The sequence below is a fragment of the Halichoerus grypus genome, chromosome 6, assembly GCF_964656455.1.
Source record: "Halichoerus grypus chromosome 6, mHalGry1.hap1.1, whole genome shotgun sequence".
NCBI classification, from domain to species: Eukaryota; Metazoa; Chordata; class Mammalia; order Carnivora; family Phocidae; genus Halichoerus; species Halichoerus grypus.
The window spans coordinates 129924320-129941907 of NC_135717.1; the positions used below are offsets into that span (position 1 = coordinate 129924320).

Here is a 17588-nt window from a genome sequence, read left to right on the forward strand (position 1 = left end):
ACGTAAGTATTAGAAAGGGGGCAGCAAATGGTGGCATAGAATAAAGACATAAAAGTGGTGGAAGTAAACCACGGTATAGTGAGAGTGTAATAGAACTTTTATTATCTGTTTTTTGGGAAAACCTTTACATCTGATGTGATCATACCAAGAAGCAAGGAGAGAGAAAGAGAAAGAGGGAGGGAGAAGAGAAACTAAACAACAACAACAACAACAACAACAAAACAAGCCCCCCCAAAACCCAAAAAACGTCATTCCTTTTTTTCTGACTTCGGAATACTATCATTATTTTTATAGGACTCTTTGGAGTAAGAATAAAAGTTTTGGACCTTATTGTTTGATTACAATATAAAATGTTTGATCTCTTGAGATACATTTAGAAACATTCTGGTAGGCATATGGCCAGCGATGCTCTAGTGGCTAATGTCTACAGCAAACACAAATAGCTTGAGATTTCTTGAGCCAGGTTTCTGTTTCTGTTTCTACTATGACGGAGCATCACTTTCTGATTCAAAACAGAATTTATGAGTTGGTTATGGGTGTCAGTGACAGCCTGGCCTCAGCTTTGTTTCCTACTACAAAATTCAAGCAATGCAAATATCACCCTGAGTTAGCCAAACATATCATCACTCATTTGCAGTCACTAATATCTTTAATCAACGTAGCGAGTCTTACCTAACACAAACAAATATTTAGCCAATGGAGCAGAAGTACAAGCATTAATGAATTTGTTTTAATTGCTCTTCCCTGCGGAGGGCTGTGAGCCTGTTGCTGTCAGTGAGGGACATTGCACATGGAGGCGTTATATATAAAAAATTTCCTATACAGAAATCCACCGCAAACCCTGAAGGTTTATGGGGAAGACTCAAAACCTATGTATTAAGCCAAAGTAACTACTGTGAAAAATGCCTAAATTTGAGAACACTGTCAATAGATTTTCGTACATGACAATTTAGATCCAAGGAATAATAACTAACACTTAAGCTATGTAAACGGCTAACAGTTAAATAGTGTTTACCATTTACCAGGTGTTCTAGCATATATACACATATATATATATATATATATACATATTTATATATATATATAAATAAAAAATAGTACTTATTTCATTGGGTAATAGTGAAAATTACATATATAATAATGCATACATAATATATGTGTATAATATGTATATACATATATATGTATATGTAGTTAGCATATAATTTTATTATAATATGCATAATATATATTTAATTATATATAATACATATACTCATCATAGCCTGGAGTGTATTTCTTGTCCCGTATGTCCCTCTTGGTGGTGAGAATATATATATATTCTCTCATATAATCTTCACAATTACCCAATGAAGCAAGCACTATAATTCATCCCCATTTTGTAGCTAAGGAAGCCAAGGCCTAGAGAACTCAGGTGACTTGCTGAAGGTCCTACAGGAATGATGCTGGGATGAGAACACAGGCTTCTATGCTCATCACCAGTTCACTCTACTGCCTTCAACTAGTTTCTTCCAAGAGTGAATAGTTTACTTTAGTGTTAGCTAAGAAACATATGAGACTCTAGAAGCTGTTTATTCTCATTTTAACTAAACTCAATCTTCCTTCTATTTTTGAAATTTCAAATTTACTGTCATGTACATATACTAAAGTTGACAAAACCCCTTATACTTGAAGGGATATGCAAGTCTAAATCATGAATATACCACAATGGTGACCCTATCTTTTGCAATGGTTTTCTTTGTAAGGAAACTGTCAGCTTTCTATAAAATGAAGATGATGGCTGGCCTCCCGCACTGACGGTCCACTTGTGAAGATCAATCTCTGGCAAACAAGCTGAAGAGCCAATAGGTCCAAACATCCCTTCTCATAAGAACATTCTCTCTTCACTTCCAGCCTTGAAGTATCTGGGTTTCATTTTATTTAGGTAACGTAAGGGTGTTCCTTATTTTATTCCTATGGTAAGCACAGGGAGAGAGCCCATCTTCTTTGAGGTTCTCTATAGGAATCATAATTACAGCCCCCAAAGGGAACAGACAGGACAAGAAATACTCACACCTCTCTGGACTATGATTAGATCTGGTTGGAAAGATAAGTGAGTAAATTTATAATCATATTAAACAAATGCATGGGATTCTTACAGTTATCAGAAGGGGGACATAGTTTTCAAAAAATTGGCTTTTGCGTGAATAAGAAATTAAGAACAAATGTTTCATGTCCAAAGCTACCCAAAATAGAAGGAAGGAGTCTCGAAGGAAAAAAAAAAATCACCTCTTTGGTTATTTTCTCAGGTCAAAAGAGCAAGAAAAAAAAATTTCAGAGACAAAGTTGTAGGCGAAGGCAGTCTGAACTAATTCAGTCTGAAATTGGATTCCGTGCAATCACTATCCTAGAGATAATAGGTATCATTTCCTTGATCTTTGGCAGAGAGCTGTGCGCTCCTTAGCATCCCCCTGATCATTCAGGCACTGTAAAACACGCTCGCCGCTGACGCCAAGCGGCCCACACACTTTCTCCGGGCCAGAGACAATGGTTACCGTTTCACTTACGTGAGCTTTTGAAGTCTTTCTTTTTCAGTCTCCTCCTCATCATGGTTCCACGAGGGCTAGTAGAGTAGAGGCTTCGAGGTAAAGTCCCCATGTTCAGGGAACTCAGGCTGTATGCACTCATGGAGGTAGGAGAGAAGGAGGACACCAAAGCTGCTGTAAGAGAGTAGACACTTGGCACAGAGCGTTCTCGGGGGGTATGAGCCTGCTACCCTTGCCAACCAGCAACGATCCAGAGAGACACACAGGACGCACAGCAATGGCTAGGAAATACCCCAACCAGACAGAGAGCAGGTCTCAGAGGCCATGGGGACAGCCCTTCAGAATCTCCGAGTTCCAAGAGTCTACAACTCCTTGAGGAGCACCATGATCCTCGGGAGCACAATGGAACACAGAGACGCTCTATGAACGTTGCTTTAGACACACACACAACTAAGCATTAAAACGAGTCTCCCCATAAACAACAACTCCATGCATCAGGTACACAGTCTCATTTCCATAGATACATTCTGACATGAATTTCACAAGTGGTGCCAAATACACAAGGAGGCGCTGAGAACATCGTAGTCTCCATAATCTTTGGAATTGTTATCTCCTGACTACATACAAAGCATTCTGAACAGTGACATCCTTCCCTAATGACAAACGCTTTCTGACAGGGGAAAAAAAAAAAAAAAAGCCAGAAATGATAAGTGGCTACTAAAAAAAAAAAGCACATAACACTCATGAAGCCAAATGTGGTATGAATTAGATGAGGAAGAGGAAGCATATCATTTCAATGAAAGAGCAGGAGGGGAAAGTCTGGAACATTACGAGGGCTGTTTGGAGGAGGCGCTTTCGGGCCCGTCAGGGCTGGCACTCTGCAATGGTCAGGGTGGGTCGTATGAGGGTGATGGTAGGTGTGAAGGCTGCAGTGGTTGCTGGCCCAGGAATCCCACGTAAGTTGTCTGTCGGTCCTCTGAATTTTCACTGCCCACATGAAGTGATGATGAGAAATAAGAAAAAGAACCGAAAAAAAAAAAAAAAAGGAAAAAATAACTGAATTGTACAAATAAAAAGTGTAACAAAAAAATGAAAGCTGCTTGCCAAAAAAAAAGAAAAAAAACGAAAAGAAAAAGAAAAAAAATCTACTGGCTTTGTCCTTTCTCAGTGATCAGCAAAACAGATGATTAACGTCAGGGATGGAAGCCTTTCATCTTCCCAAGAATAAAGCATGTCTTTCCCTGGCCCATTTCTTTTCTCCTTTTCAAATGACTACTGAATCAATTTCTAATCTCCCCCTGTACTTCGCAGCAGAGATTAAAAACATTTTTTTTTTTAAAACTTACTTAAAAGTCAACCCCATAAAGATCTATGGCACACAACTAGTAATTAAAGATTTGCACATTATGGCCAGTTTAGTAGCACTTGTTTTGAGAAAAAAGAAGGAACAATAAATCACATTGGCTCATGATTCAAGTGGTTTACCAGTCACACATCACAATATACTGTTCTGACATTTTAATTACACTCAGATCCATCAATTGGACTTGACTTTTCTCAAACCCCCCCCCCCAAACCCCCAGAAAACCCATTCTCAATCATCTACCAATATCAGAATCTTATTTGTATCCTCCTAAGGAGAAAATAAAAGTCTCAATATATTTTATACTTTTTTGTATTTTTGCAAAAAAATGTTTACATTTGAAAGAGATAATTCTCAAAAGATTTCACATATTCTTATATTTTAAGATGCCGTAACATTTTAATAAAGCTTATTTCAAAATTTTCCTGTCCCCTTTATTGAAAAAAAATGTATATTGTGTTTCTATTCTAATTTCAACATTATTTAGATTTTATTTTCTACCCAGTGTTCTGAAAGAGGGGCAATGTTATGTGTGTTACTATGTCTGATATGAGATTTTTCATTGAACAATCTTAAAGAGTTAAAAATAACACATGAACTCGTATCTCCTTTTAGTGTCATGATTCTAAAGTAAAAGATGCCTAACATGTGAATTATTTAACAACATTTATTCATGTAGAGGGTCAAATACTCGATAAGTATTTAAAGGAGGCTCATTTAGATAAGGGCTTAAGTTGTCATTGGCCACCTGACAGCCTTTCTGGAGCGAGACGGCTCTCGGAACCAAAGCACCAGCAGGGAAGAGTATTGTGGGCTGTGACTGACCTGGCTTTCAGTTCTGGCGCAGCCCTGCCTCTCTGTAGGACCCTGGCCAGTTACTCAGCCTCCCTAAGCCTCAGTTTCCTCACCTGTTGAGCGGAGATCGGGAAAGCATCTCCCCTGCAGGACAATTGTGAGAATTATGCACACACTACTTCGCATGGTACACACAATAAAAACGAATGAGCTCTTACTACTACGATTGATTCTGCTTCCTTTCTATCTACTTGCCTACAAATAAAGTATCTTTTAAAGGAAAAAGACGTAGCTCTCACTCAATAAATTTCACTCAGCGGACACTTAGGTTTGGAGACTACCTCCGGAATCTGCACAACACCTGCATGGGCCCCGCAGTTTTAAAGCTCTGCGCCCCCCGGCCCTTTCCTTCGGTCCGCCGCTGTTTCTAGTTTGGGTTCCATCTCCTTGTCCACTATCCTAGTTTCAAGCCATTATCTCCCTGACCCTTGCAACACCTGCGGACTTGGTTCCCTGATTTATCTACTTACATACCTCCCTCTCAGTATCTGTAAGACGGGATAATCTTTTAAATAAGTCACTCTCGGGGCGCCTGGGTGGCTCAGTTGGTTAAGCGACTGCCTTCGGCTCAGGTCATGATCCTGGAGTCCCGGGATCGAGTCCCGCATCGGGCTCCCTGCTCGGCAGGGAGTCTGCTTCTCCCTCTGACCCTCCCCCCTCTCATGTGCTCTCTCTCTCAAATAAATAAATAAAATCTTAAAAAAAAAAAATAAATAAGTCACTCCCATTTAAGTGGCTTCAGTGGGTTACAATTACAAGGAGAATCAAATGTGCCCCCTACTTATCTCTCCAGCTTTATCCTTATCACTCTCCCCATCATGTTGGTCTTACAGTTATTCTTAGAACAAGCCAGGTTGCTTCCTGCCTCAGGGCATTTGCCCTTGCTCTTCTTCCTCCTCCCAGTTGCCTGCAGGGTTGGCTCCTTCTTATCGTGCAGGTCTCAGCTAAGGTGCCACCTCCTCAGAGAAGTTGTTCTGACCTCCCTGGCTGCAGAGCTGCCCTATCCCAAGCTAGCCCATTACTACTCTCTATTCTTCATAGCACTTATTACAGTCTGATGTGGCTTTATTTACTTAACATATTTTACATGTTTGTCTCTCTATACTGAAATTCCATGAGAATAGGAATCTACTTTGTTTGTCTTGCTCACTAGACTTATCATAGCAGCTAGAACAGTGCCTGGTCCATCATGACAGATGAATGAATGAATGCGTAAGTGAACAGGAATCAGCCGGAGTGTACCCGTCCACGCTGCAGCAGCATTTTCCTTGTGATAAACAGTGTTGCGGGGGAAGTTCATAATGGATTCTCTTTGCCCATCCTCCTTCTATTTTGGGGAGTGCAAGAAGACTTCTTGGAAAGATGTGATCATTGCTGGGTCTGGCTAATCCACACCAACAGCCACTCTAATGAACTTTTTACACTGTATTGTCTATGTTTCAGATGAAGGCAGAGCATAGCGAATGGACTTTAGAATTCTACACTCACTTTTTGGCTCAGTTCTTTAAGGAGGACTTTGAAAATTATTGGGCATTTTTTTTATGACTGCAGCACCCAATTAACAAATCAATAAGAAAGATATTATTGACCACTCTTGGGTGCCCAGCCCTGTGCCAATCGTTACAGGCAGATTAAGTGTAGGTCATAACCTTTACCTTGACTCTGAGCTGTTCCTGATGACTAAATCTTCATACATATGAAATAATAAGGGACGAAAATGACGTAAGAGAATGCATGAAATTGTATGCCATGCATAATGAATGCAAAGATGTTCAACAAATAATGTAGGCCAGGGAGCACAGCTACTGCCTACTTTGAACATACACTCCAAATCTACTCTGTTTTATGGTGGTGTACTTGATACTCATTATGCTTGTTAGGCAAGCGTTTCACGAGTTTTAAGATAAGATGTTACATTTTGCAAAAAACATTTCTATACATTCTCCCATTTAATGGTCCCAATAATAACAGGCAACTTTCCCTGAGCACTTGCTATATACCAGGCATCGTGCTAAATGCTATTTCCTGGATTATCTTAGATAATTCTCACAATTCACTTAGGAGGCAGGTGTTGCTGTTATTATCACGCCCATCTTACAGATGAAGAAACTGAGGAATAGAAAAGTTGGGTTGCTTGCTTAAGGCCCCAAGTGGTGGAGCCAGAATTAAGTCTGGAAGTCTGATTCAAGAGTCCCTGCCTTTCAGCCACCACACGCTGCCTCTTCCTGGGGGTGTTCCTGGATTTGTGCAGATACATACGCAGCAAGTTAAAAATAAAATGCTTTTTACATCTTCCAGGATGGCATCACTGTTGGAGTCCTACGATGTATCTGACATGGAGGGGACTTTTGTCTGTTCTCCTCTCTCACTGTACCCTCCTGCCCTGTCCGGGATGTCTATGGGCACAGGCCAACAGCTGATTTTGTGGTTGCTCCTGGAGCTCACAAATGGAAGGTCCTCCAGGCACTGAATGTACTGAACCTTGTGACTCTGCTCCATGTTCTCTTCCAAAGTCTCATGAACTTCAATCATGATTATGTCTCCCAAAGACCCTCAGTGGGAACAATTTCTAACCTTATTGGAAACTCATTCTTGTTGGCATTTTTAGTGCTATTTATCAGCAAAAGGCACAATTACTCTCATTCCTAGCTGATGTGCCCGTTTCTTTATTTCCCTGAAAACACTGTGGTGGTGAATACTGTGTTGGGAAGCAAAACTTGGGAAATATATCTCCATCCACCTTGGGATGAGAGACATGCTGTTCGGGCATCAGAATTCCTGAAAAAAATTACCAGAACTTTCTTGTGGCAAAAGGGTAAAACTATGTAAAACCATTCTACCACATTAAAAAACCCAGAAGTTTGAGAATTATAAACACCATAAAATTTTGGGGGTATTTTTTTCCCCTCCTTAACCGTGATGTAATTATGTTTCGGAGCCAATAATTTTGTCCTTTTGGAAATGCAAGTCTGATTTTAATGTAAAATATAAGGAGATGCCTGTAGGCGAGATAAGAAAGAGGGCGCAACTGTCAGCCAAAGGAGATGATAAGGTCGGAAGTGGAAGCTAGAATTACTTCAATTACCAGCCCCCATCCCCCACCCCTCTGAAAAATCACAATGACATCAGGTTTTTGGTAGTGAAAAAAAAATTTGTTCTTGGCCTCCATGCATCTTAGGATATAAATTCACCCTCTCAAATTGTCTTGACAGGTAAAAAGATTTAATATTTCATGAGTTGGAAACTATTTGGACTACTTACGATTTGTACACAGGGCCAATAAAAAGGGGGAGATGGGGCTGTAATGACATTTTGCAAGGGTCTGCTCCGTAGTTCTGATTCTCTGACAGCAGAATTTATCAAGCCGAATCTCACGCTGAGAAAGCACCACACTGTGTGCATTCTTAGACCCACTATGCTGCAGCTCCAGTGATGACTTCGGGTTAATTTAGAAGAGACTTAGTTTTAGAAATCTCTCCCCTCTGCCAGTGTGCCCCGTGGGGTCTCCTGAGCGGAACGGGGTGCATTCCCATGAACCCCTTACTGTTTCTAGTCAGAGGAGGCAGAGTTTCCTTCCCTAACCTGCCTCTACAGCAACCCTTCTCTGCTCCATTGTGTCAAATTAAAATCTGATAAAGGTAATGCTGTACTAGAGATTTTCATTAGCTCCAGGCTGGCTAAGCTCCATTTAATTAAAAAAGGTTGCATCCAGCTGACTCATTCAGTATGAAAATGATCTGGTCCCTCTTTTTTTTTTTCTTTTCTTCCAAACTGTGGCAAAGTGCGGTGTGTTTCAGAAGGTGGGAGATGCATAATACAAACGATCTCCTCACAAGCAAAATTTCAATTCCAGAGAAAATGGTTCTCTTTCTCTAAAAATACAAAAAAAAAAAAAAAAAAAAAAAAAAAAAGCTCGTCTCCAGTCCGGCCCCCTGACAGCACTCGTGAAGCTTCAAGGAATCCATTTCAAGGAATAACAAAGGAGGGCACTTGGCGTAAGGGAAAGGAGAAAGGAGTTGGAAGAAAGACTCTCCAGTGGAGTGTCATTTGGGGTTCCAAGCCCTTTATCTTGTACCAGGTTTTGTTTAAAGATGCCTAAGTGGAGGGTACATAAACACTTAGCAAACATATCTGTGAGTTTCCACACAGTAAAAATGTGGGTCCTCTCAGCTGACAGCTGTTACAGAATAAATGTAGTCAAATATTCTGATACTCCCAGGAAAGGTACTTGCTCACAGAGGTGGTTCTCCATCCTAAGGGAAAAGCTACTCTGGCAAATAGACAAAATATAGAGAAAGTCAACCTTTCCTATGACTGTTTTTTTTTTTTCCCTCTCCAAATATCTGAAGGGTGTGCCACGAATACCCACTTCATAATTATTTTTAAAAAGTGAGAGTTTTACAATATGCCTTCATTGTCCTTCAAGTAGAATGGAAATTCAGTATGCGGAACAGGAAGTCAAATTCTTTCCCTTCTCTCCACACTCAATTCGCAACAAAGCCTTTAAAAAAAAAAAAAAATCAAACAGTACAAGCCTGAAAATTCTGTTTCAAATAATGTTTCTTTCTTCAATTTTGAGATTTCAAATAAATTACGTTTGGCTCAGGGGTTGGGGGCGATCTGGAAGATGAAGAAAAGCCAACAAAGATAACCTGCTGCTTTGAAAAGAAATGATAAAGCCGGAAGTAGACTGTGTCTTCTGGCCTCTAACTCTGCTGAAGAAGCAGTAACTGCAAGGGGAAGATACAGAGATTTAGCTAGCTGGATCCTCTCACCATGGTCAGGTCCCTTCAGGGCCAGGCGGGTCTGATGATGGGGCAGAATCTCAAGCTTGACCTGGTCGGTGGTGTTGGCCAGGAACTGGGTGGCCTCTGCTAACGTACAGTACTCCATGCTCGTTCCGTCGATGGACAGGACGTGGTCTCCCACGTGCAGGGCACCACATCTACGGAAAGGGGAAGGACAAATACTCAGTAGGATGAGTGCCTTCCTCTTTGGACCATGACTTTCACGGCCTTCACAGTTAACATTTCACACAGTTTCAATTTACTTAAAAATAGGAAAAGTTTAAGTGTTATAGGAAACACCATCTGTCAAATGTTAAGTACCTTGTGTAGGAATAGGAATATAGAAAATACAGAAAAACTCAAGGAAGTGTTTTTCTCTTGCGCTTCTTAAAAAAGAATATATTATTTCAGGGTGGCAGTGCCAAAAGTTGAAGGGAAGTGAGTAGGAGGGAAGAGAAGAACAGGACAATTTTTCCCCTTGGCTTTTTTTTTTTTTTTCTTCTGTGATTTTTCCTTGTTGGTTTTTATATCTATGAGTATGAGCTGGTAAATATTCAGAATGTCAAGATGTGACTCGCATAATTGGAATGGGATCATTTACAACTACTTTATGTGTGAATGGGAATAACTGGGGGAGACTCAGCTAATGCTTTTTCAGAACCCCTCACATGAGCTGCCAAATCACCAGTGCTTTATTATTATATTTTACTTTGTTATTCTGGAGTTAAACATCGATTAGTAGAAAAGCTCTCGATGGCGATGGAAATTATGCAGGAGTCAAAAGAGTCAAAAAGGAGGCCTGCGTGGTGAGTGAAGGGGAAAGCTGGGGGGTGGGGGAAGGGCTAGCTGCTACATCTTGCTGAACTCAAGAGACTGGCTACTGGATGAGTTGAGAAAAGCAAACACAGCAGTCAGCATCCCGACATACCAGTCAAGTGGACAGCTCCTTAAACTGGTTACCCCCTGCGGAATGGGAGAAAAACAGAGGGAGAAAATTAAAGCATCCTGCACCATTGTGGTGGAGAATACCCCTGGATCAACGGCCGTCACTGGTAAAGAACCAAATGTAGGGTAAGCCCACAGTGGAGCTGTGGACTGACCACCACAGGGGTTGCTGCAGGTTACTGCGTCAGGGTGGGAGGTTTCCCACGTAGGGCGAGGGCCTCTGGAAAAGAGGCTGGAAACATGCAGGGGAGGCGGGGCCTCTCGGAGTATATCGAGCAATTTGCACAGTGGGAATAGTCTCCTTCTCAAGACAAAAAAAGCATTTCAAGTCGTCCCTTCCATCTAAAAATAAAATTCTGTGTGGATGCACTTGGAGAGCTTCGGCGATGGAAGTGGGGGTTTTCTTACCAGGAGCTGGGAGATAATTTATTAGGTGGGGAGGTAGTCTTTTTGCCCCCAACCCTTCTTACCTTATAAGCTAAAATAGTAATTAGGAAAAAGAATTCAGGAAAAAGGACTTTTGTTTTTATTGTGTCATAGGAATGAACGCTGTTTTCAGGGGCCCTTGAAGACAGTGAAACCCTAGGATTAACATTCTATGACAGTGTAAGACCTCTCTTTAAAGACTGCATTATTTCAAAAATATTGTTTTACTCATTTAAGAAAAAAGGAATGAGATTTTTATAAGATTTTGGCAAGATTTAATTGTTAACAGTTCAGGAAAACGTATGACTTCTCTAAAGGGAGCATACTAAAGAGATGCTTAGCTACCCTACACCAAAAACAATCTATCACCCTAGAACACGGTAGGAAAACTTGTTCAGTTGCTTGACTTTCTTTTTTCCTACCTCTAATGGCCACACCAAACATCTGGATGAGGCAACATAACATTATGGGGTGACTGATAAGGTAGGTGAATTTTTAAGCCCTAGAACTGTACCTTGTTTTCTTGATGAAACTTGTATAAACGGGCAGGAGAGCTGTTTTTTAATCATATATGTATGTGTGTGAATGCATGTGTACATGTGTAAGTATTACATATGTGTGTATATACATATAGAAATATATACATATTTTAACACTCATGCAGTTTTGAAAAGTAGGCACTTTCTACAACACCCACCTGTCTGCAATACTTGCAGATTTGATTTTGTCTATGACAATGACCTGTTTGTTACAGCACATCGAGGTAGTTAGGGCAACCCCAAGGCTGGCACCAGGAGTTTTGGCAACTTCAACTAGCAGTGGCCCGGACGCTGTTGCCACAGAATCTACGGAAGAACAAATTTCAGAAAACAAAACAAAATAAAACCAATAAGCAAACAGACACACGAAAAATGTGGAGAATGTTCAGTCTGATGTTGGTCTATTAACGTTATCGCTGAAACTTACATTTCCCTCCAGGTACCATCCCCCTGGCCCTGGTAACTTCTTAGGGCACCTTTTAGGACACCTGTTCTATCCAGCTTGCATATCCAGTAATATGTACACAGGTTTATCTCTTCAATTAAAGTTTAAGCTTCACATTAGTTGGGATAATGTTTTGTGTACCTTTATGCCCTATTTATCACTTGGCACAGTGCCTGGCAATACTAGGTTTCTCAATAAAAGTTTTTCAAACAGCACCTACTGTGGATGGATGGATGGATGGATGGTTGGATGGGAGAGAAGGATGAATAGATGAAGTCTCTCAGTAGCCAAATACTAGGAATGCATACACTAAGTTGAATTTGTAAGTCCTTTGGGTCTTTCCCTATTCTGGACCTGATCTAGGGTCACTTCGCCCTCGGCAGTGACTTCACACCACACAGGCTTTATTTTTGGCTTGGAACACTCTTTATTCCTTCAACTCCTCCTCACCTTGGGGACTCAGTGTAAACATCAGCTCCTCTGAGAAGCCTCTCCTGACTCATGATTTGGGGAGATCCCTTTCTCATGTGCTCCTACAGCCTGCTATATTCCTTCTGTTATGGCACACACCTCACTGTTTTGCAGTGGCCAGTGTGGATTACATGCTTCTGCCCTTTGCCAGACTGCAAGCTGGCTGCGAAGGCAGAGATGATGTCTTGTTGATCACGACATCCTCAATGCCGGGCATAATGATCGGCCCAGAAGAGGAGGTGAGCCATAAACAGTTGTTGAATGAATGCATGAATAAATGAGAAAACTCATGAAGTCCCTTAAAGTTCAGAAGAGGCAGGGGTCATACGGGTAAGAGCCCTGGACACGGAATTAAAACACCTGCGTTTAATTCTTTTTTTCACAATATTTTGATCACGGTACCTCAGCCAAGTTACTAAAACTTTCTAAGTCAGCTTGCTTGCCTACAAAATGGTATCCTTTCCTCAGTGTTTATTTTGATGAAATCAATGTCTTGTTAAAGCGTTTTGTAATTTACAAAGTGCTATACATAGAGAATATTATTATTATTGCTATATTATGACCTCAAGCATTTTACAAGACTGTATTACAAGACTGTAGTATTTTTCTGATTTTTTACTGCTCTTCATTAATGCAAATTTGTCTTTCTCCAAGTACATTTTATCACGAAGGCAACGCTCAGATATGGTGAACTAGGAAATCTGTGTTCCTGTTGCTGAAGCTCAGGCAGTATGGACTGACTCCTGAAGCTGAAAGTTCCATTGGAGAGAGCAATTTTCAGTTTGCTATGAAACAAGGTATTTCTCAAATAAGGTAAAGATGAGAACATTCATGCCAACAACATTCGTATTCCAGTGCTAAGGATTCGTGTATGTACGTTCTTTTTTTTTTTTAAGATTTTATTTATTAATTTATTTCAGAGAGAGAGAGGGCGCGTGAGAGAACACAAAAGGGGGGTAGGGTGGGGAGGGGCAGAGGGAGAGGGAGAAGCAGACTCCTTGCTGAGCCGGGAGCCCGATGCTGGAGCTGAATCCCGGACTCCAGGATCAAGACCCGAGCTGAAGGCTGTTTTAGTGGTCCTTTCTTCACTAGGGTAGTCGATTCTGCCCACCTCTCAACTCTCATAGTCCAAGTTCTGTGACTAAGTGCACAAAATCTGGTGCCTCGAGCTTCACACTCTGAAGTCTGCTGTCCTCCCCTTCCTTGAGCAGGCTCCCTAGCAAGGTCCCTTCTTGCTTAGGTTGACCCTCGTGTCAGCTCTGGCCCAGCAGGCCCTTTTCTTTACATTATCTTTATAGAACTTTAGAAGGACTTAATTAATTAAGGTATAATTGACAGATTACCTTAGTTTCAGGTATACAATATGATGATCATATATTCATATATGCTGTGAAATGGTCACCAAAATAATAGAAGGAATAATTTTAGGAGGACTAATTTCCAAAATCACTTCCCATAGACTGGTTGGATTATAACAGATAGCTTTGTGAGGTGATAATCACACATATTCTTCCACTTGGTTTTCTCATGTCAAAAGATAAATTTCTTTGACTTAACAGATGAAAGCAATAAAGTTTCTCTGTTACTTATAACTTAATCTCTTACAAATGACAGAAACTGGTAGTTGTTCCTTGGTATTCCATCTTCCTTTTTTTCTTCAGTAATAAGCTGCCAAGCTAAGGACATTTCCCAGCCTCCTTTGCAGTGAGGTGCAGCCAAGTGACCAAATTCCAGCCAATGGGGAGTGAGTGGAAGTGAGAAGTGAGCTGTTCTGGATGTGCTCTTAAAAATGATGGCTGTGCTCTCCTTGATCTCATTTCCTCCTTGTTGCTGTTGCAATGTGGGCCCAGCCCTAGTAACCCATCTTCAACCATGTAGGCAAGAGCAGGGAGCCACGTAGAGGAAGCTTTGGTTTCTGAAACCCTATCTCCAGAGATCAGTGCTCTCCCAATAAATAAACTTCTATCACATTTAAGCTAATATTTTAAGCTTGGGTCTTTGTTAAAAGCTAAATCTATATCCTGATAGGCCTTTTCACTTGTGTCTATCCCCCAATGTATCTTTCTTGAATTGTTATTCTAAGAGGCAGCTATTTACAACTAGGTATTTGCAGATGTAAATTTTTTATAAAACCACAATCAAACATTACCCAGTGTACACGCCGTATCCATTTTTCTTAAAAGCATTACATCATGATTAAAGATCAGAGTTTTTAAAGAGGTTATCAGCATATGTGGAAATTGTTTAAATGTAAACTCTTACATTGTTATTCTTTTTTTCCGGCCTATATTTATCAAGGTCCTAAAAATTATATTCTTGCATGGTTCTAACGTTCCAGTTATGGTGAAGAATGAATATTAAGCTTTTTCCTGTATAAAGAAATGAGAGGAACATCTTCTATCAAGAAACATAGAAAAATATTGGCAAACTTGTAGGGAATTGATTACCCACAAGAAGCTTTTTCCTTTCTGATCTTTAAGGATCTAATTAGTGTTTAAGAACACTTTTGAGATGAAGGTAAAGGTGTTTTATCAGGCTGTAGTGTTCTAGAAGAATGGAACAATTAGGAGAAATTGTTGGTAGGAAAGGAGGCAGACACAAAGTCAAAAGTGAAGTGCTACACATTAAATGCATGTGAGTAGCTGACAAAAAAGTTTTAAAGAGGTCATGGGAGACCTTTGCTCTCCTCATCCCTTTAGCTTTGCACTTGCCTGTTAGTGCCCTGCTATCATTGAATTATGGATTCTCCCATGTGGAGGGGGGCCTTGGGGTTAGACTGAAGAGAATGGGGTGTGTCTAGAACAAGTGTCAGGTTCTCTTGAAGTAGATGATGTGCATACAATTAAAGTGGTTTACGGGGGGAAGAAAGAAGCACAGAACAAGTGCACCAGATCTTCCGCCGCCATTAATTTAGAAGAGAAGAGAGATAACACCCACAACTGCTCTGGTGCACCTCTAGAATAAGTTTCTCTTTAAGCAGTACTTGCCCCAGTAAGACTTCAAAGGAAAAACAAGTGCAATATTTCCACTTGGGGGAGCCGAATGTGCCATGAACGAGTTTCTTTTAAACTTTAAAGTAGAAAGCTTCAGAGTTCTGAGAAGAGAAATTTAAAGTCATGGTTAAGGGAAGAAGCATGGACTTCCAAGCTGAGCTTAGGGCTGGAAGCTGGGAGGGCGATGCCTAGCTCTGCCACCGACATACCATGCAGCCCAACCCATCATTTCCTTTAGAGCTCATTTTCTTCATTTGTAAAATAAGGGGACTTCAATAAAAGCTCTCTAGCCTGATAAGCTATGACTCTACAAAGAAATAGCAAGGTCAGGTAAGGAAAAGCCTAGGGAATCAGAAAATTAGAGAAGGTTGATAAACTTTATAACAATATGCAATAGCTAAATTTAAATTTCAATATCCTCCGAATGAGTAGAAGAGGTGAATCGCTAGATAGAAAAGTGATTCTGGATAACTGAGGTTTACCAAGATGGGTTGTAAAACCTCACACTCTTAAGTATTTTGATAACAACAATAACACCCTTTAAAGACGGAGTTTGAGGGATGGTCTCCCATCTTTATACACTCACTATATAATAGAAAGATTTCACATTAAGAAGTTTCCAGGACACAACTTTAACTTTCTAATAAGACTGTGTGTGTGTCATAATGAGGTCCTAACTTATACCGAAAAAAATAAAGGTAGTGAGGAAAGGAAGGTGCTTATCTCATGTAAAGATGATCAGGGATTTAAAAAAAATTTTATTTGAATTCTATTTAGCTAACATATACTGTATTATTAGTTTCAGGGGTAGAATTTAGTGGTTCATCAGTTGCATATAACACCCAGTGCTCATTATATCAAGTGCCCTACTTAATGCCCATCACCCAGTTACCCCATCCCTCCATCCACCTCCCCTCTAGCAACCCTCAGTTTGTTTCCTATAGTTAAGAGTCTCTTATGATTTGCCTCCCTCTCTATTTTTATCTTATTTTATTTTTTCTTCCCTTCCCCTATGTTCATGTTTTGTTTCTTAAATTCCACATATGAGTGAAATCATATGGTATTTGTCCTTCTCTGACTTATTTCACTTAGCATAATGCCCTCTAGTTCCATCCATGTCATTGCAAATGGCAAGATTTCATTCTTTTCGATGGCTGAGTAATATTCCATTTTATACACACACACACCACAAGGATGATCAGGGATTGCTGACAACAGTTTACTGAATATGAGCTCAGCCTTCTATTCTTTCTCCTTTGTAGCCCAGTTTCACTTAACCACGATCACTCTTAAATTTATGTGTCCAGCACATATCCTTCCCCAGAGCTCCCACTACTCCCACTGCCACGTTGAGTAATTCTTGGATGTTTCATGAGCACAACAAACACAATATGTGCAAAACTGATAGTGAGCCCACCATACTTCACTGGTTCTCCTCCATGTTTCCTTCTCTCAGTGACTGACTCCTGTTATTCTCCATCATGCAAACCAGAAACCTAGGAGTCATCTCAATTCCATCCTCTTCCTCATCCTCACAAATTCCTCTTTACTCTAATTCCTAACAGCTCTCAATTTCATCCTTTCTTTCCATCTCCACAATCACTCTTTCAGTCTAAGTTACCATCATCTGATAGCCCCTCATCCTCTCATGGCCTCCCCCTTCCCGAAGCTGGCGATCTTTTTAAAAGTGTATATCTCATCATGTTAACACCATGCTTAAATCTCTTCAGTGGCTGTTCATGTGGGGTAAAAAAATTTAACACTATCTACAAGGACCTACATCTGGCTCCTCCTTACCTCACCAGTTCTATTTCCCACCATTCTGCTCTTGCTCTCTCTGCTCCAGCCCCCTCCTTTTCTTTCAATTCTTCAAAAATGCCATGTGCCTTCTTGCCCCTGGTCCTTTCTGTCTACCTGGAATGCTCCAACTCTCCCCTATTTCTCCTTCACCTACTTCTCTACCACTGCTTTGCTCAAATGTCACTTCCTCAGGGATTCCTGCTCTGCCCTGCAAACCATGTCAACCTTCCTCAGAAATGCATTAACTGAACCCTGTGCTTTTCCTTCACGGCACTTCTAATAAATGTCATTCAACAATTAGTTGTTTAATTAGCTATTTAATTCATTGTTCTTGGATAAAAATGTAAGCTCCATGCAGTAGGAACTGTGTACGCCCTCCTCATGACTGTGGTTCTCCACAGTCTATGATATGTACATAGTAGGTGCTCAGTGATATTGT

The 17588-nt window shown here is 40.5% G+C and overlaps 1 protein-coding gene across 7 annotated transcripts in view; it reads right to left on the reverse strand.

Annotated features, from left to right (window-relative positions):
* GRIP1 (glutamate receptor interacting protein 1) overlaps positions 1 to 17588 on the reverse strand; it is a 660303-nt gene that overhangs the window by 87742 nt on the left and 554973 nt on the right. For 4 of the 7 annotated variants that reach the window (XM_078076240.1, XM_078076238.1, XM_078076237.1 and 1 more), the window contains 4 exons: positions 11599 to 11746; positions 9519 to 9688; positions 3357 to 3512; positions 2547 to 2699 (listed from right to left, as the gene is read on the reverse strand). In XM_078076240.1, the coding sequence (XP_077932366.1) occupies positions 2547 to 2699; positions 3357 to 3512; positions 9519 to 9688; positions 11599 to 11746 (627 nt within the window). The remainder of the gene's footprint in view (positions 1 to 2546; positions 2700 to 3356; positions 3513 to 9518; positions 9689 to 11598; positions 11747 to 17588) is intronic. The other 3 variants (XM_078076242.1, XM_078076239.1, XM_078076241.1) reach the window with 2 other exon arrangements.